We start from the raw sequence: 23619 nt of genomic DNA, 5'->3' as shown, positions 1-23619 counted from the left end.
AAGTACTCACTAAATGACATTCTTTTCTACTTGCAGTCACTACCAAAAATATTACTCTACACTCTGTAATTTCCCCTGAACTAAAAAGTGCAAAAAAGGAAGAAGTAAATATCAATTATTCTACAAGTATCCCCAGTAAAGCGATGCTTTCAAAATGTATGTCTTTTGTTGATAATTAAAAATAACTTCTAAGAGTATTTACATTTTTCGTCCATAAGTGGCTCTTTACTCAAAGTTCGCAACACAACACAGCTATAATTACAAATTTTTGAAGCGGCAAACTCTTGACTAAAGAACACTCGTCAGACGAAGCTTGACACTCTTCATATCACTGGAGAAGATCTCATTTGCTGCTCCTGACAACTGATAGTGCACAGATTCTTTTAGCAAGGCCAGTGACGTCGGCCAACCTCAGTAATTCTGTGCCTTTGGGTACCTCGACAGCCAAAAGTGACAATGTGTAGAGGCTAGACAACTCTGAAATCTCTTTTTTGCATGAAAGAGTGGCTGAGAACAAGATTACAGACAGTTTTCGTTCATAGAGGTTGATGAAAAGGACCTGCGATGTGCGGATGGGCTCCATTCTGTGTGAATGCTACATTATCGAGTGATTGCTCTACAAAAGTAATCGAGAGTACTGATAAATGCCGCCTGCTCTGTTTCAATGAAGGAAGGTTCCCGACCTGTATCTCCCAGCGCTGGGGCACAGGCAACGTCCTCTAGGGGGTTGACACAGGAGGGGCCGGAATACTAGCTGAAATTACCTTCGGAGCCGAGTGTTTTTCTGTCCTGAGGCACCGAGGGTGGCTAAACGTACATAACTGGATCAGCGGCACAGAATACTGATGGAAAGTATTACATTCCTACCAACTACACAATGGCCCATTTCGTGGGAAACGACTTATTATTCCTATACTACCTGGTGCAGAAGTATCAGAAATGATTAAATATTTGCCATATGGTTGACCAAGCTGATGATAGCCAAATACAGCGACCATAGCGATGCATAAGAGCACCTGCGGGTAGTTCAGAAGGCGCATGTGGATGTTTACGGCTAAAAGATGGATGGACCTTATAAGCAGCTGTGTACCATGATCCGTTGCCCCATAGGAATATGGACCAGAAGAGAGAGTACTTTCAGCACAAATGATTATTCAAAAAAATGGTTCAAATGCCTCTGAGCACTATGGGACTTAACTTCTAAGGTCATCAGTCCCCTAGAACTTAGAACTACTTAAACCTAACTAATCTAAAGACATCACACACATCCATGCCCGAGGCAGGATTCGAACCTGCGACCATAGCGGTCGCGCGGTTCCAGACTGTAGCGCCTAGAACCGCTCGGCCAATTGATTATTCCTCTAAACAAATTACTGCTTCAAATGTAAACTCTGAGAAGCATGTAGTAGTGTAGAAAATTTCCATGACGACTGGTAGGTGAAGGAATTGACATGATGCATTCGTTGTTCTAGAAAATAGATATCTGAAGCAACTGTGGCAGGGTGATCGCTTTTGTGTCATACTGCGGCAATGGATTAGATTCACAGCTTCAGCTCTCCTAAGAGATACCACTACTCCCCCTCTAAGTGAAGGAAGATACTAACGTACACTGTAACGCCAGAGAAACTGGTATAGACATGCGTATTCAAATACAGAGATATGTAAACAGGCAGAATACGGCGCAGCGGTCGGCAACGCCTATATAAGACAACAAGTGTCTGTCGCAGTTGTTAGATCGGTTACTGCTGCTACAATGTCAGGTTATCAAGATTTAAGTGAATTTGAACCTGGTGTTATAGCCGGCGCACGAGTGATGGGACACATCATCTCCGAGCTAGCGATGAAGTGGAGATTTACCGTACGATCATTTCACGAGTGTATCGTGAATATCAGGAATCCGGCAAAACATCAAATCTCCGACATCGCTGTGGCCGGAAAAAGATCCTGCAAGAACGGGACCAACGACGACTGAAGAGAACCGTTCGACTTGACAGAAGTGTAATCTTCCCGCAAATTGCAGCAGATTTCAATGCTAGGCCATCAACAAGTGTCAGGGTGCGAACCACTCAAAGAAACATCATCGATACGGGCTTTCGCAGCCGATGGCCAACTCGTGTACCCCTGATGGCTGCACAACACAAAACTTCACGCCTCGCCTGGGCCCGTCAACACAGACATTGGACTGTTGATGACTGGTCGGACGAGTCTCGTTTCAAATTGTAAGGAGCGGATGGACTTGTACGGGTGTGGAGACAACCTCATGAGTACGTGGACCCTGCATGTCATCAAGAGACTGTTAAAGCTGATGGAGGCTCTGCAATGATGTGGGTAGTGTGCATTTGGAGTGGTATGGGACCACTGATACGTCTAGATACGAGTCTGACAGCTAACACGTACCTAAACATCCTGCCTGCTCACCTGCATCAATTCATGTCCATTGTACAATCCGACGGACTTGGCCAATTTCAGCAAGACAACGCAACATCTCACACGTCCAGAATTGCTACAGAGTGGCTCCAGGAACGCTCTTCTGAGTTTAAAACACTTTCACTGACCACCAAATTCCCCAGACATGAAGATTATAGAGCATATCTGTGATGCGTTGCAACGTGCTGTTCAGAAGATATTTCCAGCCGCTCGTACTCTTACGAATTTATGGATAGCCCTGCAGGATTAATAGTGTTACTTCCCTCCAGACATTAGTCGAGTCCATTCCACGTTGTGTTGCGTGCGCGCGGGGGCCCTACACGATATTAGGGAGGTGTACCAGTTTATTTGGCTCTTCAGAGCAGATATTCCAAACGATCTACAGCTGGTAATCACAGCTACTTGAGTATTGCACTTCAATGTGGTCGAAAAACAAATGAAAGGAAAAGCTACTGAAAAATGAAGATGTTGTTGTTGTTGTGGTCTTCAGTCCTGAGACTGGTTTGATGCAGCTCTCCATGCTACTCTATCCTGTGCAAGCTTCTTCATCTCCCAGTACCTACTGCAGCCTACATCCTTCTGAATCTGCTTAGTGTATTCATCTCTTGGTCTCCCTCTACGATTTGTACCCTCCACGCTGCCCTCCAATACTAAATTGGTGATCCCTTGATGCCTCAGAACATGTCCTACCAACCGATCCCTTCTTCTGGTCAAGTTGTGCCACAAATTTCTCTTCTCCCCAATCCTATTCAGTACTTCCTCATTAGTTATGTGATCTACCCATCTAATCTTCAGCATTCTTCTGTAGCACCACATTTCAAAAGCTTCTATTCTCTTCTTGTCCAATCTATTTATCGTCCATGTTTCACTTCCATACATGGCTACACTCCATACAAAGACTTTCAGAAATGACTTCCTGACACTTAAATCTATACTAGATGTTAACAAATTTCTCTTCTTCAGAAACGCTTTCCTTGCCATTGCCAGTCTACATTTTATATCCTCTCTACTTCGACCATCATCAGTTATTTTTCTCCCCAAATAGCAAAACTCCTTTACTACTTTAAGTGTAAAATGAAGATAGGAGCATGGAATATTCGAACACTGCAAGAAGGTAAAGCAATAACTTTCATAGAAAGAAAGACCGCAGAATTAGCCCAAGAACTATACCGATACGCCTTCGATATCGAAAACCTGAATGGAGTTTGTGTTGCAGATCATGGAAGAGTTTTTATTTTGGTAAAGGTAAACCAGCGATCGAGAACAGGCACAATGGCAGTTTTGCAATAAAAAATGAACTATCTCGGAACCTGAATGAAATACCAAAGAGGGATACTGGATCCTAATACGACACTCGGCTTGAGCCTGTGAGGAAAATATTTCATGACACTTCTGACTGAGTATACGCCCACAATGGCCAACACAGATGAGAAAACGATCACCACGAGCTACTCAAGATCAGCACGATAGATTGAACATCACAAGAACTGACGAACAAGGTAACACAATCTAATGCTGAAAATGAACCCGCAAAATGGAGAAAAAATGGTGGCAAATTAAGACAAACGAGTTTTAAACTCTAGAAAATAAGCATCTAGTTGTCTCATTCTATGAAGCAGCTGGAAGAATCTAGGGTGCAAAGCGTTGCAAACAACATATTTCAAGTCAGATTATGGAGCAATGCGACTGCCGAAGCCAAAGAACATTCTCTATAGGTGACCAGAATAATTACATGCTTCTTCTCTTGAATTTGAGTGTTCGAACGTTTCATAGCGTCAACAGTGCTGAGGAAAGCGGAAGGTGCAATAGCAAGGATAGTTTTGAGAGTGGTCCGTCTAGCAAATAACATCCTGCAGTTGTCATGAAATACAATACAGACATTATTTAATCCACGACACTTTTAATGTAGCTTTATTTTTACCAAGACCCGTTTAGAGTTTTCATTCATTTTCAGTTGGTGTAATACATTTACATTTTCATCAGTACAGCGCGGTAGATTAATGCGTTGTCCGTGCCGCCAGTTGAAAATTGGTGAAAACTCTAAACGCTTTTGGCATAAATAAAGTTAAATAAAGAGTGGCTATTTTCTGTATTTCGTCAAGTAATGATAGCAGAGAAATCCACATGTGCTTATAAAAGACTTTTAAGGTTATGTTGAAGGGGATTTAATTCGTGACTGTTTCATGCCATCACTGATCTATCCCACTTACAAGGAAAAGGCGATACTTTGAACTGCAGGTCTCACCAGTGAATACCTTTGTATAGCATATTCGATAAAGCAACAGTACTGCTTAACTGACTAGCTGACTGGCTGGATGAAAGATCTCTTTCCGATACTGAGTATGGATTCAGAGAGGACCTTGGCATTGCTGAAGCTGCTTTCTCATCACATCAACTTCAGGAGAGAAATACTGCACAACAGTTATACATCTGCTTTGTTGATTTCAGTGTCACGTTACGCATGAAAGTTAATACTACGGCAGATCGGCTGCCCACAGATGTTTCTAATGGGTGATGCAAAACCCTTATGTTCTGTTCCAAGGTATGATCTACTTTGGAGCAATTATCATCAAAAGTATTAGCGCTTTTGTCAGTACAGATGCTAATTCAACTGCTTTGCTCAGTAGAGTAAGTGTTTCATTTTCTTAAGCGAGTCCTCCATTCAGTAGCAGGTTAATGTAGGATCTCACCCACTCGTCTCGTATACGGTGCCTAAGGAATGCAGCGTTCTCGGAATGCTATACAACAATTCAAGCAAATAATATTAGTAGTTTTATTTCTATAAAGCAGAATGACAATACTTGTATTTACAAAGCTGTCGCAAACGAAGGGCGACATGCAACCAAATTAGAGTTCATGCAAGTTTTACACACATCGCTGATAATTAATGTCCGTGATACTGAGTCTGAGTTAGACACTGGACTCGTATTCGGGAGGACGACGGTTCAATCCCGCGTCCGGCCATCCTGATTTAGGTTTTCCGTGATTTCCCTAAATCGCTCTAGGTAAATGCCAGGATGGTTCCTTTCAAAGGGCACGGCTGACTCCCTTCCCGCATCCGATGAGACCGATGACCTTGCTGTCTGGTCTCCTTCCCCAAAACAACCCAACCCAACTGAGTCTGATCTGAGCGGCCGAGGCTGGCAGGAGCGGCACTTATATTCACTTCCGTTTGAGGGCGCTCCTGTCGTGGTGCTTTCCTATTCTGAGCTCCATTGGCCGAAATCGTTTCACCGCCTTCTCTGGTCTTCCGTTCTTCATCTTCGTTCTGGCGCTTGTGGTTACGCCAGAACATCCCCCACCCCCTCCACAAAGCGATGGACCGTTGTCGTGTATGGAGTGCGACCACGGCAGGGGGTGCAGGAGTGTGGGCGCAACGTCGGGCCGGAAGCTGTGGCTGCAGGGGACGTCAAGCTTCCGGCCGTACCCCGCCAACTTGCCTGCGCTCTTGCGGAGACGTCCCCCGGAAAACGACGAGAATGATACTCGTCCACCTCCTGCTGCCATGAACCAGATGAAGAAGGCGGCGACTGCTGCGGTGTGGACGGGTCCAGCTCCATCGGTAGGACGAGAGGAGGCGGAGGAAGCGAAGGCTCCATCTCCTTGGGGCCATCCCGCGGTGTCGTGATGACACCCTCTGGCGGCTGTTGTGGCCGCGCTGCCCTCTGGACCCGTAAATCTGGGAAAGAGAGACTGAAAGATCATCGTGTATATGAAAGAGGCGGAGTTGATTTTGATGGCGGCGCTGCTAGCCCTCTGGACCTGAAACAAAATACATGCAAGCGCTAAGTCGACGGACGATCTCGCCTCGCGCCCACCGTCTGCTGCCGCTAAAAACCCTGTAAAAGATAATATCATGCGGCGCGAAGCGATACTTGCGGCCTTCCTGCGGCACCGGATGCTGAGGAGGGTGGGGCAGGTGGAGGAGTGTCCGATGGCGGCCGCCGTGAAGCAGTTTCGCCAGCGATAGTCCATCTCATGGGTGCGAACGATATTAGGAGAGAAACAGCTGCAATGCTTGATCTCTGGTGTGTGCGGAGCAAAGTTTGGCCAGCTGCTGCTTTAATGTTCTGACAAAACGTTCCGCTTCGCCGTTTGGATGGGACGGTGCACTAGTTAGATGATGTGTGCCATTGCGTTCGCAGAATGTTTCAAATTCATTTGACGTGAACTGGGGGCCGTTGTCTGACACTATTAGTTCAGGTAAGCCTTCTAGGCAAAAAGTCAGTGAGTACACCTGAATTGTGCTACGTGACGTCGTCGAGTTCACTGGCACCGCAAAAGGAAACCTGCTGTATGAGTCAACCACAATCAACCAATGGGTGTTCCAAAAAGGTCCCGCAAAGAGTATGTGCACACGTTGCCATGGCGACTGCGACTTCGGCCAAGTAGTGAATTTTTGTGGCGGAGCGGACTGATTTTCCGCACATGCGTGACAGTGTGACGTCATCTGTTGTATTAGGGCGTCCATACCCTGCCAAGTACAGTGTCGACACGCTAACTGTTTCGTGCGAACAATCCCCCAGTGTCCTTGGTGAAGCAACTGCAATATTTCTGTTTGAAAAACTTTAGGGATCAACACACGTTACTGGCCACTGTCATTCTGAACAAGAATCACACCTTTCTGTACAGCGAGGCTATGCCGACGGGCAAAATATCGGCGCACTGCAGAGTTCTTTATGCTATTCAGTGCGTGAGGCCGAGATGTGCGAATGTAATTGAGCAAAATGTTCAAATCTGAATCTGCTTCCGTGGCCTGTGCAATTTTCATATAGCTCAGCAGTAAAGACAGAAGCAATTCAGAATCATGAGCATAGATGTGGCAACAAGATGCAGCAGAAGCATCAAAGTCTGTATCATGGCCAATCGGATGACGTGAAAGTGTGTCCGCATTACCATGTTGAGCTGTCGGACGATACACAATCTCGTACGGATACTCAGACAACAACAAAGTCCATATTTGCAATTTTAGAGCAGTTCATACAAGAACCGGTTTCTTCAAATGAAACAAGGACTGCAAAGGCCTGTGATCCGTTACTAAGTAGAATTTTCTGCCATACAAATATTGGTAGAATTTGGTGACACCATACACAAAAGCCAAAGCCTCCTTTTCAATTTGCGAATAGTTACACTGAGCTTTGGACAACACTTTTGATGCGGAAGCAATAGGGCTGTCTTTATCACCAATCCTGTGCGAAAGCACTGCACCGATTCCATAAGAGGAAGCGTCAACTTGCAGTACATTAGGTTTCTCTGGATCAAAGTGAACTAAGCGTCGATCACTGAGCAGTCGTCTTTAAGTTTTTGAAAAGCTGCTTGTCCAAACAAAGGGGCATTGTTGCGACGCAAGCGATGGTTCAAATGGCTCTGAGCAGTATGCGACTTAACGTCTGAGGTCATCAGTCGCCTAGAACTTAGAACTACTTAAACCTAACTAACCTAAGGACATCACGCACATCCATGCCCGAGCCAGGATTCGAACCTGCGACCGTAGCGGTCGCTCGGTTCCAGACTGTAGCGCCTAGAACCGCACGGCCACTCCGGCCGGCCGCAAGCGATGCAATGGAGCTGCGATTTGTGCTGCATTCGGTATGAAACGACTATAATAGTTCATTTTCCCTAATACTGACTGCAATTCTGTGACATTGCGAGGAACTGGCAGGTCTCGTATGGCTAACAAATGCGACTGAAGAGGATTCACACATTGACAGTTTATGACGTGACCAAGTTACTTGGTTCAAATGGCTCTGAGCACTATGGGATTTAACATCTGAGGTCATGAGTCACTTAGAACTACTTAAACCTAACTATCCTAAGGACATCACCCACATCCATGCCCGAGGCAGGATTCGAACCTGCGACCGTAGCAGTCGCGCGGTTCCGAACTGAAGCGCCTAGAACCGACCAAGATACTGCAACTCATATTTATTTAGTCCTGCATCAGATAACACACGGAACAAAGCACGTAAATTTGCAATATGTTCTTCAGGTGTATGACTTGCTACTACAATATCGTCCAAATAGTTTGAACAGGTTGTCGCTTGTGCAGTCAGCTGTTCCAAATACCGCTGGAAAATGGCGGGTGCGGAAGCACTGCCAAACGGAGAAAGCAAATATTTAAACAAGCGCAAATGAGTATTTACTACACATACTTTTTGAGATTCTTCATCAAGTGATATTTGAACATACACTTTGCGCAAATCAATTTTTGAACAGTGGCATCCAGTGCCTAATTTTTCCATTAGATCCTCTGGGCATGGCAATGGATAAGTATCAATGAGTTTGTGGGTTGACTGTAGACTTAAAGTCAACACAGAGGCGAATGCGACCTGAAGGTTTGGGGAGCAAAACCAGTGGACTTGCCCACTGACTAGCTGATATGGCGCACAATAACTCCGTTATCTTGCAGTTCATCAGCGAATTTATCCTGTAATGCAATGGGAACAGTTCTGGCTCTGCAAAATTTCGGCTAAGCATTTTAATTCAGCGTAATATATGCAACAAAATTGTTAGTTTTGCCTAAACATTCAGAAATGAGTTCCAAGAATTCCTTTAGCAAGCTAAATACACTGTCTTTTGCATTCAATGCGGACACTGGCAACTCATTGGCCTGAATGTTAAAACCGAACAAATCAAAAGAATCAAGACCAAATATGTTCTCACACGCACATGATTGTAGCACTGTAAAAGTCACTGTTCGCGTATGCGAGCGATACATGGCAGGCAAACATGTTCTGAGAACGGGAATGTCTTGTCCATTATAAGCCGTTAGTTGCGTGCTAATTTTAGGCAGGTGTGGGGAGCCTAATAGTCCATATGTGTGACGATTGAGCAAAGTGACAGAGGCACCCGTGTCCAACTGAAATTTCACACGTTTTCCACAAATAAGGAAATGAATAAAAAGTTTTTTGACTGACGTACCACAGACTTGGAATATACTGCATTAATGACATGGGCCTTGTGACGAGATTTTTATGAGTGGACCGAATTCTTATGTGTGTTCCGTTGCAAACATATGGAATGCACATGTCTTTTTCTGCCACAAGCGTAACACTGAGCTTGTCGGAAGTGGCAGTCGTGGCTTTTGTGCCAAGACTTAATTCTGTTCGCCGGTGCAGCTGCCTGTTTAGCGAACTGGTTATGCGGCGTGGAAGGTTGTTTACTTGGTGGCTAGCGCATGCCGCCGGTGCAGAATGAGGCCATCGCAACCAAGGGACTCAACCCGAAAAATAGCTGGCTGCTCAAATGTATGAGCCGACAAGACACCAGAATCGTACTGATCTGAAATTCGCACTACTTGCTGAAATGATGGATCGGACTGTTTCAAAATTTGTTCTGTGACTTTGACATCAGGTACATAGTACACGATCGCATCACGCAACGTAACATCTGAATATAAACCACCACAAGCACATTTGAATTTGCATTTCCTTTTCATACCTTGCAAATCTGCTATCCACTCATGATAAGTTTGTTCTGACCGTTTTTTTGCAATTGAAGAATTGATACCTAGCTGCTACCACATTCACTTGTTGGTTATAATAGTTTGTTAGTGAGTCTAGCCGGCCGGAGTGGCCATGCGGTTCTAGGCGCTGCAGTCTGGAACCGAGCGACCGCTACGGTCGCAGGTTCGAATCCTGCCTCGGGCATGGATGTGTGTGATGTCCTTAGGTTAGTTAGGTTTAATTAGTTCAAAGTTCTAGGCGACTGATGACCTCAGAAGTTAAGTCGCATAGTATATCAGTATAGCAGCTGTAGTAGGCGGTGCTTGTTCTGTTGGGTTTGAAGCATTGGCCAGTAGCTGCTGCACCGTGTTGAGTAGTGCAGAAATCTGCTGCGTCTGAAACTGAAACATTTGCGTTAGCTGTGTGGCATCTAACGGAGCAGGGGGCAGTACAGGAATCTGATGCTGAACAGGAGCGGCACTTAAATTCACTTTCGTGTGAGGCCGCTCCTGTCGTGGTGCGGTCCTATTACGCGCACCATTAGCCGACGTCGTTTCACCGCCTTCTCTGGTCTTCCATCCTTCATCTTCATTCCGGCGCTTGTTGTTACGCCAGAACAGTTAATACCCGGAGTTAATGTTTAAGACAGATTAAAACTGGCTGCCGTTTCCCACTGAACCATAACAATAGAACATTAGCTAATACTGCAGATCTGCAGTAAAGTATGTCTCTTTGCAACATTTATGAGCATTTTATACTATCCAGCTTGCTTTTTCACGCTGATGAGTAAAACTTATCAACAGATACAATAATTCATGTTAACTCCTGCAAAACAGAGACAACGGTAATCAATCGAGAGGCTCAAAAAATTGTATGCGTGTGGCCAAAGTTCTAGATTACATTAACATACTTGCATTATAAGTATTAACTTTCTTAAAAACATTAGTTGTTAGGTATTTGAAGGTATGGGTCAGACGATGAGGTAAACAGTATGTATTTTAGTTTGCTTCATGTTCCACGATAATTTGTACACTTAATCCTACATTTACATCACCAGGCAAAATGTAAAACAAGTATTATTTCTGGATGAAGACTGGATAGAAGACCTTTATTATCTCTGTCAGTAGTCTAAGCCAACTATTAGTGTGAAAACAGATGGACTTTTAGATTTTCTCCCATAAACATGCTAACGATCAACAAGAATGATGTCGCTGTTTCAGGAGATTATTTTGCATTGTTATAGAAGATGTGTGTGCTATGTTTCTTGGAAACACACCAGCTTCATCGTTATTATTTTTCTTTCTTTTCAGGCGGCGTGGGGAGGAGGCTTGCTGATGTCTAGAAAATACCGCCATCCGAGATTCACGGGTGTCGAGAGGTGAGTGCTCATATTGGCAGCTTATAGAATATTGCCTTCTTAAATTATTATTCACTATTCGATAAGGATCTCAGCTGGAATACGGATGTCCTAAATTGTCAAGAGGCGTATATACTTTTAATACTTTAAAAAAAAATCATAATGAAGCTTACTTTTAACCTAGGCTGCCGACTGACGTAAATATCTCTAATACTATCGAAACGAAGTGTTCATGACGCGCAGATTAATCTGTTTAATACAGATCTACTTGTATTTCCGTGGCGTCAATGAGAATCCACCATATATGTGGCAACACCGCGAGAAATGCATGTTTGAACATAAATGCAGATGCTCAAATGGTTCAAATGGCTCTGAGCACTATGGGACTCAACTGCTGAGGTTATTAGTCCCCTAGAACTTAGAACTAGTTAAACCTAACTAACCTAAGGACATCACAAACATCCATGCCCGAGGCAGGATTCGAACCTGCGACCGTAGCGGTCTTGCGGTTCCAGACTGCAGCGCCTTTAACCGCACGGCCACTTCGGCCGGCAATGCAGATGCTATCCAAGCCTACAAAAAAATGGCTCTGAGCACTACGGGACTCAACGGCTGAGGTCATAAGTCCCCTAGAACTTAGAACTACTTAAACCTAACTAACCTAAGGACAACACACACATCCATGCCCGAGGCAGGATTCGAACCTGCGACCGTAGCGGTCGCGCGGTTCCAGACTGTAGCGCCAAAACCGCTCGGCCACCAGCGGCCGGCTTCCAAGCCTACAGATTGCGCTATTGAGGGTAGAGCCACGGGTCGTAACGCATCTGAAATGTAACGTCCACTGTTCAAAGTGCCGTCAATGCGAACAAGAGGTGACCAAGATGTGTAACCAATGGCACCCCATACCATCACGCCGGGTGATACGCCAGTATGGCGATGACGAATACACGCTTCAACTGTGCGTTCACCGCGATGTCGCCAAACACGGATGCGACCATCATGATGCTGTAAACAGAACCTGGATTCATCCGAAAAAATGACGTTTTGTCATTCGTGCACCCTGGTTCGTCGTTGAGTACACCATCGCAGGCGCTCCTGTCTGTGATGCAGCGTCAAGGGTAACCGCAGCCATGGTCTCCGAGCTGGTAGTGCATGCTGCTGCAAACGTCGTCGAACTGTTCGTGCAGATGGTTGTTGTCTTGCAAACGTCCCCATCTGTTGACTCAGGGATCGAGACATGGCTGCACGATCCGTTACAGCCATGCGGATACGATGCCTGTCATCTCGACTGCTAGTGATAAGAGGCCATTGGGATCCAGCACGGCGTTCCGTATTACCCTCTTGAACCCACCGATTCCATATTCTGCTAACAGTCATTGGATCTCGACCAACGCGACCAGCAATGTCGCGATACGATAAACCGCAATCATCATTTGCATATCACAGGATCCTGTTCCTGTCGGTTAAATTTCGCGTCTGTAGCACGTCATCTTCGTGGTGTAACAATTTTAATGGCCAGTAGTGTATTTTGCCACGACCGGCCACTGCGCAATGTCCTCTATACCTTGCAAGCGTCGGTCGTAGTTAGAACAATATTCTGTGTAGTTGTGAGTGCATTATGTCGGAGCAAAGTGAATTCGAACTTGGGCATGCAGTTCGTCTCGTATGGTAGGTGCTTCCACGGGAGCCGATGTTTTTGGTATTCCAAGAGGCACCACATCTAAGATTTATACCGCGTACAGGGAAAGCGGAAAAACATCAACCGCTAAGACGCTACGAAGACGAACGTGTGTGTTAAATGAATGTGACAGGTCACTTAAGAGGATTGTGACAAAAACTAAGAGGAAGGCAACTGTAAAAGACATTGCAGAATTGAATGTCACACTCGCGAACTCTGTCAGCATCAAAACAACACGAAGGGAGCTCTCTAAGCTGGGGACTGCAGGACAAACTGAAATTCAAAACCATTCGTCAGTGATGCAAATGTTCGTAACAGAAAACGTTTGCCGAAGCCTTTAAACCTGGACTATAGAGCAAAGAACGAAAGGAATTTGGTCAGATACGTATTGTTGCACACTGTTCTCAGCTTCTGGCCGAGTTTACGACCAAAGAGTGAAACATGGCGGCTCTTCGGTGATGATTTAGGCAGCCATGTCGTGGTATTCCATGGGTCCCATGGTTACTCTGCAAACTCGCATTACTACCAAGGAGTATGTCGCTATTCTTTGTTATCAGATCCATCCCATGGTGCACTTTTTGTTCCCCAGTGCTCCAAGAGGACATGGCGCCTGCTGACACAGAGCGCATCGTGTAGGACTTGTTTTGTAGGCATGAGGATGGATTTTTGTATCTCTCCTGCTTACCACAGTGATCAGAACTCAATATTATTGAGACTTTGTAGTCTACTTTGGAGAGAAGGGTGCGTGATCGCTAACCACCTCCAGCCTCGTTACCTGAACTTGCCACTATTTCGCAGGAAGAATGACAGAAGATTCCCTTGAAAATCATACAGGATCATCATTTATCCATTCCGAGACGACTGGAAGCTGCCCTCAATGCCAACGGTTTTCGTACACCGTATTAAGCATGGTAGTGTGGTGGGTTTTTGGTGTTACCATATTTTTGTCCACCCCCTGTAGTTCAGGCAAACATCATTCATCACCAGATTGAAATTTTCACTTTGCAGCGGAGTGTGAGCTAATATGAAACTTCCTGGCAGATTACAAGTGTGTGCAGGACCGAGACTCGAGCTCGGGACCTTTGCCTTTCACGGGCAAGTGCTCTACCATCTGAGCTACCCAAGTACGACTCACGAACCGTCTTCACAGCTTTAAATTCTGCCAGTACCTCGTCTCCTACCTTCCGAACTTCACAGAAGCTCTCCTGCGAGCCTTGTAGAACTAGCACTCCTGGAAGAAAAGATATTGCGGAGATATGGCTTAGCCACAGCTTGGGGGATGTTTCCAGAATGAAATTTTCACTCTGCCGCGGAGTGTGCGCTGATATGAAATTTCCTGGCAAATTAAAACTTTGTGCCGGACTGAAACCGAACTCGGGACCTCTGCCTTTCGCGGGCAAGTGAAGTTCCATCATTCATCTCACTTTTTTTTTTTTTTGCATTTCGACACAGGTCTCTGGAGTTTCCAAAAAAAATACTCATAGATTCCATCTAACGGAATTCTTTTAGCAGCACAATTCAGTTAGTAGAAGAAGTATAAATCTGAAAACACCGCATTGATGGTTAAGTTGTACTTTGAACTATAGCTTTTCTTCACAGTACTTTGATAAGCTATTTTTTATTAGAAGGCTCTGAATAAATCCTCCATAGTGTCATAGATGTGATATCCACTAAGTTTAACTCTTGTTTCTAATTTTCAAGTTTTTCAAAAATGGCTCAAATGGCTCTAAGCACTATGGGACTTAACATCTGAAGTCATCAGTCCCCTAGACTTAGAAATACTTAAACCTAAATAACCTAAGGACAACATACACAACCATGCCCGAGGCAGGATCCTAACCTGCGACTGTAGCAGCAGCGCGGTTCCGGACTGAAGCGCCTAGAACCGCTCGGCCACAGTGGCCGGCTTCAAGTTTTTAACTTTGTTTTACATACACAGTCGGTCACGAAAACTGCAACATCGTGAAGGATAGAATGTAGTAAAATAATGGTTATTATATTATAGTGGTTATTATAATATATGCAGAAAGAATACATGGTTAATTTTGTAGGTAACTTGGGGATATACTGAGTGCAAAATCTAGTACGCAGAGCTGACACATCTGGCAGCAATAATGACTCTAACCCGGTTGGCCATTGTATTGCACAGAGCTTGGATGACATATGGGTACGTCATTGTATGCTGCTTCATTTCTGTGTTTGAGTTCATAAGTCGTAGCGGCTGGTGAACGTTTGTGTGTCAGTAATTAGGCACTCACCAGTGAGTGAGAGATTCACAAAACATGCTGGGCAGTGCAACAGTCAAACAACCTCTGTATCGAGATAGATCAGGACAGCATGGCACATATAGTATTGTGTTACCCTGTTAAAAGATAACGTCATAGAGACCTCGAAAGTAACAGCGTCTGTCCAAATTACCAATTGAGAGAACTACAGGTGGTCTTATTGTCTGCCCAATGGCACTCCTATACCTTTACACCAGGTGTTGGGCACGTGCAACGATTACGAATGGAGCCCGGCTACGTTTGTTCTCCTTGAAGCCTCCACACACGGATACACCCATCGTGATGCTGCGTGCAGAATTGGGACTCATGTGAAAAGATGCATGGTGCCACTGCTGTGTCCAGTGCTGTCGTTGGTACACCACTATCGACACATCTCTCTCTACTGCCACATTGAGGGAAGCTGCAACAGTGTTGGCCGTGCTAATAGACCATGGTGCTGCAGATGTTGTCGCCCTGCCCATGTGGATAGTGTTTTGCAAATAAGTCCACTTACTGACTCAGTATACATGACAAGACTGTAGGATCCTGTGTGGCCAAAACGGTATGTGCGTCCTCTCGTGCGCTAGTCGTGTGTGGTCGCTTAAATCCTGCGTGGCGTTTAGTATGGCCCTCCTGAACATATCGTTTCCGTATTCTCATAACATTCATGAGACCCTGATCAATGCGAACATCGATATCGGGGAACAAAAAACCGCGAACTTGATGCCTCACGGCCTTGTCACTGTCGAATCCCAACACGTGCTGGTAGACGCCTTTCCTTCTTACACGAGGCGGCGGCGTGGAAATAGTAATTATTTGCATATGCAAGAATTTAGTACGCTTCATCCCAATTTGACGTCTTTTCCATGGGGTTTTCGCGCTGTTTCAATTTTATTGACCAGTAGTATATATGGACGAAAACGCGATACATATACTAGTGTGCAAAACATAAGGACGAAAGTAACGTTCGCATGATATGTCACTGCCAATTTATTTAGCCCTATGAAACTGTTACCAAACATAGAAAGACTTGTTATGGTAAAGTACAGAAGATAACTGGAAGAAATACGCAAGAAGATAAACAGAAATGACACTTTTATTCAAAGATGTTCGATGCGATCGCAAACTGTCGTCCATTAAAATGAAGTCAGCACCGTATGTATCCTTGCAAAGACGTATATAGGGGCCGCGCGAGGTAGCCGAGCGGTCTCAGGCGTCTTGTCACGGTCCGCGCGGCTTCCCCCATCGGAGGTTCGAGTCCTCCCTCGGGCATGGGTGTGTGTGTCGTCCTTAGCGTAAGTTAAAGTTGGATTAAGTAGTTTGTAAGCTTAGGGACCGATGACCTCTGCAGTTTGGTCCCATAAGACCTTACCACAAAAAAGCGCATATAGGGGATGAATACAGTGTCACAATAACGTTGAGCGGTGAATGTGTCGTGTTCGAAGATTGGGAAGTCATTACGCCCGTGTAACATTATGCCGCCCCACATCATATAACCTGGACCACAGAAACGATCATGTTTGACAAGGGCTTGACCTACAAGGTGGGAACACATGTAATGCACCCAGCAACTTTGTCGAACATGATCGTTTTGGTGGTCCACGTGTTAGGATGTGGCTGAGGCATAATGCTCCAAGGGCGTACTGACCTTCAAATCTTTGAATACCGTACACTCAACAGTCAGCGTTATTGTGACGCTGTACTGCTTCCCAAAGTGCTGCTTTTCACGGGGGCAGTCGACCCCGACTTAATTCCATACCTCAGTCAGAAAAACGAAACCTTTATAGGATCATTTTGTTGGGTGCCTATCTCTCCGTCTGTTAGGGCCCCTTTTCTCAGGAACTCCCGAGGTATCAAGATGAAACTTATGTCAAATACGAAGCTCCACGGTACCTTGGTGGTGTAAAAAATTTGAGCTTCCTAGTCAACGCGAACAAAAGATGCAACTATTTATGTCTCATATTTTGATACCCGCAAACTCACTCATCAAAAACTGTAAATGAACTATCTATATACATAATTAAGTTTGTACGGAATCTTCACGGCGCGAGACACACTCACTCTATTCCGGTTTTTATGGATGACAATGCACGACCGCATCGAAGAGGGCACATGGACAATCTCTTGCAACGAGAGGATATCCGGCGAACGGTCTGGCCTGCCCTTTCCCCTGGCTTAACCCCATCGAGTATGTGTAAGATGCGTCGAGCAGAAGTATTGCAGCACGTGCACATCACCGCCGACCATGCCATTCGCGCTGGTGGAGGAATGGAACGCTCTACCACAAGAACTCCGTACCAGCCTTGTGGGAGCCCGTTGCAGAGCAAGCACTGCCGGCCGTGGTAATCACACACTTTATTAAGAGCCATGCCCCGATTTTGCAATGTCCAGGGTACCATAATAAATCGCAGCGACTTGAGTGCAATTACTGTCTTTGAATAAACCATATGTGTGCACCCACCCTCATTGCTTATTTCTTTCAATTACCTTCTGTAGTATACTGTAGCAGTTCTTTCTGTGTATGGTCCAAGTTTCATCGAGGTTTGTTACTCGGCAGTAACACATCATGCGGAAGTTTCTTTCGTCCTTAAGTTTTGCGCACCAGTGTATAGCAAGCAAGCAGAAACTATTGTTTCCTGGTATTTAGTTACAATTTTCACCATAGTTAGGACCTAGTTCGGGCATTACACAGAAAGGTAACAGCTAGGATTACCTCCTTAAGGGGAGGTTTACTATCTTTTGGTTCAAAAAAGCTATTTTTAAAAAAATTGCATTTTTAGATCCATAAAAGTGTTCAGAATCCACCCCTGAAACGGTTTTTCCGAATACGGAACGGAAATGTTTGTTATTCGCAGTTGAACAAAAAAGTGCAATTGCCTGAAATCGGCCTTTTTCACGCACCAGTTTTTTTCGGGAATTTCGACTTTGTAGCCGCGAAAAATTATTCTATGTGCTTGCCCATGACTAAAACTGATAAAGTGGTCAAGGAGCTTACGACGTACTACGGCTTGGCAATCCGACTGCATTCCAGTTCCGTGAAACAGATGAAGAAGGCAATTTGGGCAACGTATTTCCACAAGTGTTCGACGGATAACCACCCACAAGATCAAAATTTGTCCAAGTGGTGCATTGCAGAGGCTACCGGACATCTGGACGACTATCAACACGACCAGCCGCTCTCCAAAGAAGTTCAAAAAGTGATTCATCCGATCCACGAGGCCCTTTCGTAGGACGAATTATTGTACCGGTACTTGAGAGGAAACACACAAAATTCAAATGAAAGTTTGAACTCGTGTGTTTGGAAGTTAGCTCCCAAGCATTTGCATTCTGGTGCGAAGACTGTGGAGATTACGACTTTCCTGGCAGTGAGCAGACCCAACGCAGGGTATTCAGCAATTCTGAATACCGTGACAACAATGGACGTCACCCTGGGACTATATTCGACGCAGTTCGCCAAGCATTCGGACGACCACCTGATTCAAGCGGCCTAAAACCGCTTGTCACCTGCCGTACGAGCTGCTCTGGAGCAGCGCAGAATGGATCAGATCGAACAGAACGCCCTCCATGCGGAAGAGGAAGGACTAGTTTATGGGCCCGGAATAGCAGATTGAATGTAAGTTGCATAATATTGCATTTATATGTAGTCAAAATTCAAACGCGTTTCTCTCGAAATGACCTTTCTTTTATCGCGTGGTATGGTAACTTCAAATCTACTGAACCGATTGGCATGATGCTTTGTTTCCGACGAAGCTAACTAAATTGTCTAGGAGTTCTACCACTTTTATTCCGATCCATCAACTATAAATATTTTTACTTGACCGACGAAGCCGAAAAATCGACGAAAAAACCCTATTTTCTTCAAATGGCCACCATTTTGTTTACTATGGTCCAAATAACTTAAGCGAGGTACAACTCCTAAAGAATTGTATATACTTCGCTTACGTCAACTCAATTTCGATTTCAGACGAGCCGGCTGACCTGTGACATACCGCGCGTGGAGGTCTACATCGAAATTTTGTTTCGTTCCGACGGCACTTCCGCCATTGCTCTTCGACATTTCCGGTCGAAAAAATTCCAATTTGGAGAGGAAATATCAATAAACATTTTGTCCGAATTTGACATTGGTGTCTATAACACATCTCGCCAAAAAAACTCTCAAAGAACATGCTTTTTCGGGCCAAAGATACTAAACGTCCCCTTAATTTACTGAGTATCAGAACCTCGAGTTATCGCAGCTGCAAACAGACACTCGTATTCAAGACTAGCGAGATTGCAATCAACGTCCAGCCAACATGATTTAGATTTCATGATATTTATCAGAATAGCTATAAGTTAACGCTCAGATAGTTTTTATTTATTTATTTATTTGTTTATTTATTTATAAGACGACCAGAGCCTATACAAAGAAGTGTGCTACTGCTGCACTGTCGGCATTTGAAGCATTAAGCCAGCCGAGGTGGCCGAGCGGCTCTAGGCGCTACAGTCTGGAACCGCGCGACCGCTACGGTCGTAGGTTCGAATCCTGCCTCGGGAATGGATGTGTGTGATGTCCTTAGGTTAGTTTGGTTTAAGTACTTCTAATTTCTAGGGGACTGATGACCTCAGAAGTTAAGTCCTATAGTGCTCAGAGCCATTTGAACCATTCTTTTTTTTTGAAGCATTAACTTAGCGCCCTTTGAACGTAGGTACCACGTGATTCGGAGACAGCGCTCGTGATGGGCAGAGTACGCGCGCTCAGGTGCGGGCTGGGTCTGTGAATCAGCGTAGCTGACAATGAGGGCGGCACCCGCAGCCTGTGATTAACGGCGGCATTAAAATTCAATTAGAGGGGCGCGCCGCGCGTCGCCGCCAGCTGCCGCCTGCTCGCCCAGCTGCGATAAGCCGTCTCTCTGCCTTACCAGCTTAATCCCTCTGGCTATATACCGTATGTACAGAAGAAAACTAATGAACGTCCCGGACATCACACGTTGAGTCCTTTTCATTGTCAGTCAAAATTTCACGAAAAAGGAGGCTACTGGAGTGTTATAAACATTGTCAAACTCTGCGAAACCTTCCATGGCAGAATATAGCGACAGGCTGTCACGCTCCTCGAATTTTCTTCGTCTCTACTGTGATTGGCCATGCACGCTAATTATGTTACTTGAACCGTATGAAATCAGGTGTTAAATACATGTTACCAGTCAACAAGTATTCCGCGGAATTCTATGTTTGGGGCCACCTTAGAAAAAGGACGAAATTTTCCAAATTACGAAAGTCATATGGCTAGTCATAGTTTCGTATCTCATTATAGTGTTTATTTTACCTTAGAAGCAACTGCAAGTAAATTTTCTTAAGTATAAATTGTTAATACGAGCTTTGATAGTAGCTTTATTCACGACCCAGAGAGATTGCTCAATTCTTAAGAAATTAGACTCATATTCGGGAGGAACAGGTTTCAAATCCCGGTACAACGATCCTAATTTGGGTTTTCCGTTGCACCCCTGAATCAGTTAAGGGGTGCCGAAAAGGTTCATTTGGAAACGCCTCGGTGGATTCCTTCCCCCACTATATCCAAATTAGCACCTTACCCTTTTCATCCCCGAGACACAAGGAAAAATATCTTACTCCTACTTTTCGGTTGCGGTGAAACAGTATTATATAAACTAAAAGCGTCTACCTGATTATGCATTCATCGTACTATGATCAAAGCCCAGTCACCTTCACATAGTAAGTGTCTAAATGTCATTGCACTCATAAAGGTAAACAGGACTGAAAAGTCGAGTTTCGGTTTCGTAGTCAAGTAGGCACTACTTCGAGCGCGACACAATATTGGGTTAAAGATCGCGAAGACTGAACATATCTTTCTTTATAACAATGAATTTTCTGATATATACTTTATTCTAGCTCCATTTAATAGACATATAAACAAGAACATCACATCGACCACTTTCTAACATGTCTGTAAACATGTCCTTGTTTCTTTTAAATTAATTTATGACTTCCAATTTAGGCACGTCGTTCTGCCAACTAACGAATACCGTATTACCCATTAGGAAATAAAATATTGTAAATCGTTAACAAAATAAGAGCCTTATATTAACTGAGGTATTATAGTCGACATCAGCCAATACCTCGTGTATCTTGCTTATGAATGGCTCTGAGCACTATGGGACTCAACTGCTGTGGTCATCAGTCCCCTAGAACTTAGAACTACTTAAACCTAACTAACCTAAGGACATCACACACACCCATGCCCGAGGCAGGATTCGAACCTGCGACCGTAGCAGCAGCGCGGCTCCGGACTGGTGCGCCTAGAACAGCACGGCCACCGCGGCTGGCTCTTGCTTATGAGGCCGACTCTGCGGCCGAATTATAATCAGTCTCGTAGCTGAATTGCAAAGTCTCTTGCAGAGCACAATGTTTATTTCAATTTCACTATGGCTGTGATATGACAATCAACGAGTGTCAGCGATGTCCAGAAATCTAAAAATAAGACGTAATAATAACTCATTTTATTATTACGGGAGATGAAATAACTGGTGCCTCGGGAATGACTGATAGTGAGTATTGGAAAATAGGTTGCATGGTTATTTTCTGCAGATGTCTACTGTTAAGAGAATTTACTTAGGAATTCACAGAAAAACTGGGCTAGCAGATGTCCAGATGTTGCAACCAACCAAGTGTAGCGGCTCAACGAGTCCTGGAAGCTTTGCCACGATAACATGTAGCATGAATATCATGCTTGCCATAGAATGTGAAGTTTCCCACAGTTGCGAAAGACTCACAATCGGGAGAAACTAAACAAGGGAATGGGTGGGGTGCGGCACTAGGATGGTGCTTTCAAAGATATACAGAGAAGGCTAACATACACAGCAGCCCAAGAAGATTAGCAATAATTCCAAGGCAGCCATTCGACTGGTTGTATATTGGGGTGTGAGAAGTGGTGGGTGGCTGGAGGAAGAGGTAAAAAGTAGCAGGAGGTGACGCGAGAGAGGCTTGGACTTGAGATGGAAGGTGGCAGTAGTCTTTAATGATCGGTAGTGGCAAGAAAAGTTAGATGGTGTTGAATAAGCGCCATTCCATCTGTATTGGAGGACTGTGGATACTCAGCCATACTGGCGTAATGAATTAGAAATGAGTAGCATATTTTTGGATAGCGGACTGGACATGGTAGGAGCACTTTTTCATCCACGATACTGTAAAACACATCTGTTCTACTGCAAGGTCTTTGCCTTCCATATTCTGGGTGAAGGTAGTATGGACTAAAACAAGAAGAAAAGTACAGTAAACATGTGCTCTAAAATGCATACCTTAAGAGCTATGAGCACTTGTTCAGGAGAAGAGATGTGTTTCATAGTAGTGAAGATAAATAAGCACTCATTGGTCTACCAGTATGCATTTTAGTACACATGTTTACTGGAAATCTTTTCTTGCTTTGGTCCATACTATGCCCTAAAAGAAAAAAAAATTGCAGTAGAGGAGATGTGTTTTACAATATGGAAAATGAAGAAGTGCTCATAGCTCTCAAGGTATGCATTTTAGAGCCCATGTTTAGTAGACTTCCTTTCTTCTTGTTATTGAGGAATCCATTGCTGAAGTTTTACCGTTGATTTCTGGAGCACCCTACATATGTGTCCAGTGGAGCGGTAGCCTTCGTAAGCGAGGCAGAAACGGTATTATAATTTGCTACTTGAGTTCGAATTCCAGACAAATAAAAGTGAATGAATGCTGTTTTGTAGTTATATTTCTATTCAGTACGTAATGTAGGTTACTTTAACCGATCCAATGAACAAACTACAGATCTTAGACGTTAAAGTTTTCAAAGATACTAAGAAAGTTTCGTTAGTTTAGTTTAAAGTCCCCTGTCACTGAGTTTGTAATGTGAAGTTTGTAACGTAAAGTTTAGAGGGAGTCACACACCACTAGGATAATTATTGTGCTTTAATGTGTATCAAGTGAAGGCCGTAGACCAGAAAACGTACGAGGAAAAATTGTACAAACGCATAACAATACGTTGTTCTTTTAATTTCGAAGACAAACAGTGTCAAACAGTGGAACTATTTCTTAATATAAAGCTGTATTTATTTAGAAAGTTGCAAAATTATTCAGTGTAAGGATTTCACCAGAGATTCCGAAGGACTTCACGAAGGATTTTTGTTTTATTACACTACTGGCCATTAAAACTGCTACACCAAGAAGAAATGCAAATGATAAACGGGTATTCATTGGACAAATATATTATACTAGAACTGATATGTGATTATATTTTCACGCAATTTGGGTGCATAGATCCTGAGAAATCAGTACCCAGAATTACCACCTCTGGCCATAATAACGGCCTTGATACGCCTGGGCATTAAGTCAAACAGAGCTTGGATGGCGTGTACAGGTACAGCTGCCCATGCAGATTCAACACGATACCACAGTTCATCAAGAGTAGTGACTGGCGTATTGTGACGAGCCAGTTGC

At 44.3% G+C, this 23619-nt stretch overlaps 1 protein-coding gene across 1 annotated transcript in view; it reads left to right on the top strand.

The window, feature by feature from the left end:
• Positions 1-23619, top strand: part of LOC126249714 (glutamate decarboxylase) — a 262230-nt gene that overhangs the window by 183491 nt on the left and 55120 nt on the right. The window contains exon 7 of the mRNA XM_049951395.1: positions 11183-11250. Within this exon, the coding sequence (XP_049807352.1) occupies positions 11183-11250 (68 nt within the window). The remainder of the gene's footprint in view (positions 1-11182; positions 11251-23619) is intronic.

This window comes from Schistocerca nitens, chromosome 3, assembly GCF_023898315.1.
Source record: "Schistocerca nitens isolate TAMUIC-IGC-003100 chromosome 3, iqSchNite1.1, whole genome shotgun sequence".
NCBI lineage: Eukaryota > Metazoa > Arthropoda > Insecta > Orthoptera > Acrididae > Schistocerca > Schistocerca nitens.
The sequence above is the reverse complement of the archived record's forward strand: the minus strand, read 5'-3'. Positions and strand labels throughout refer to the sequence as shown.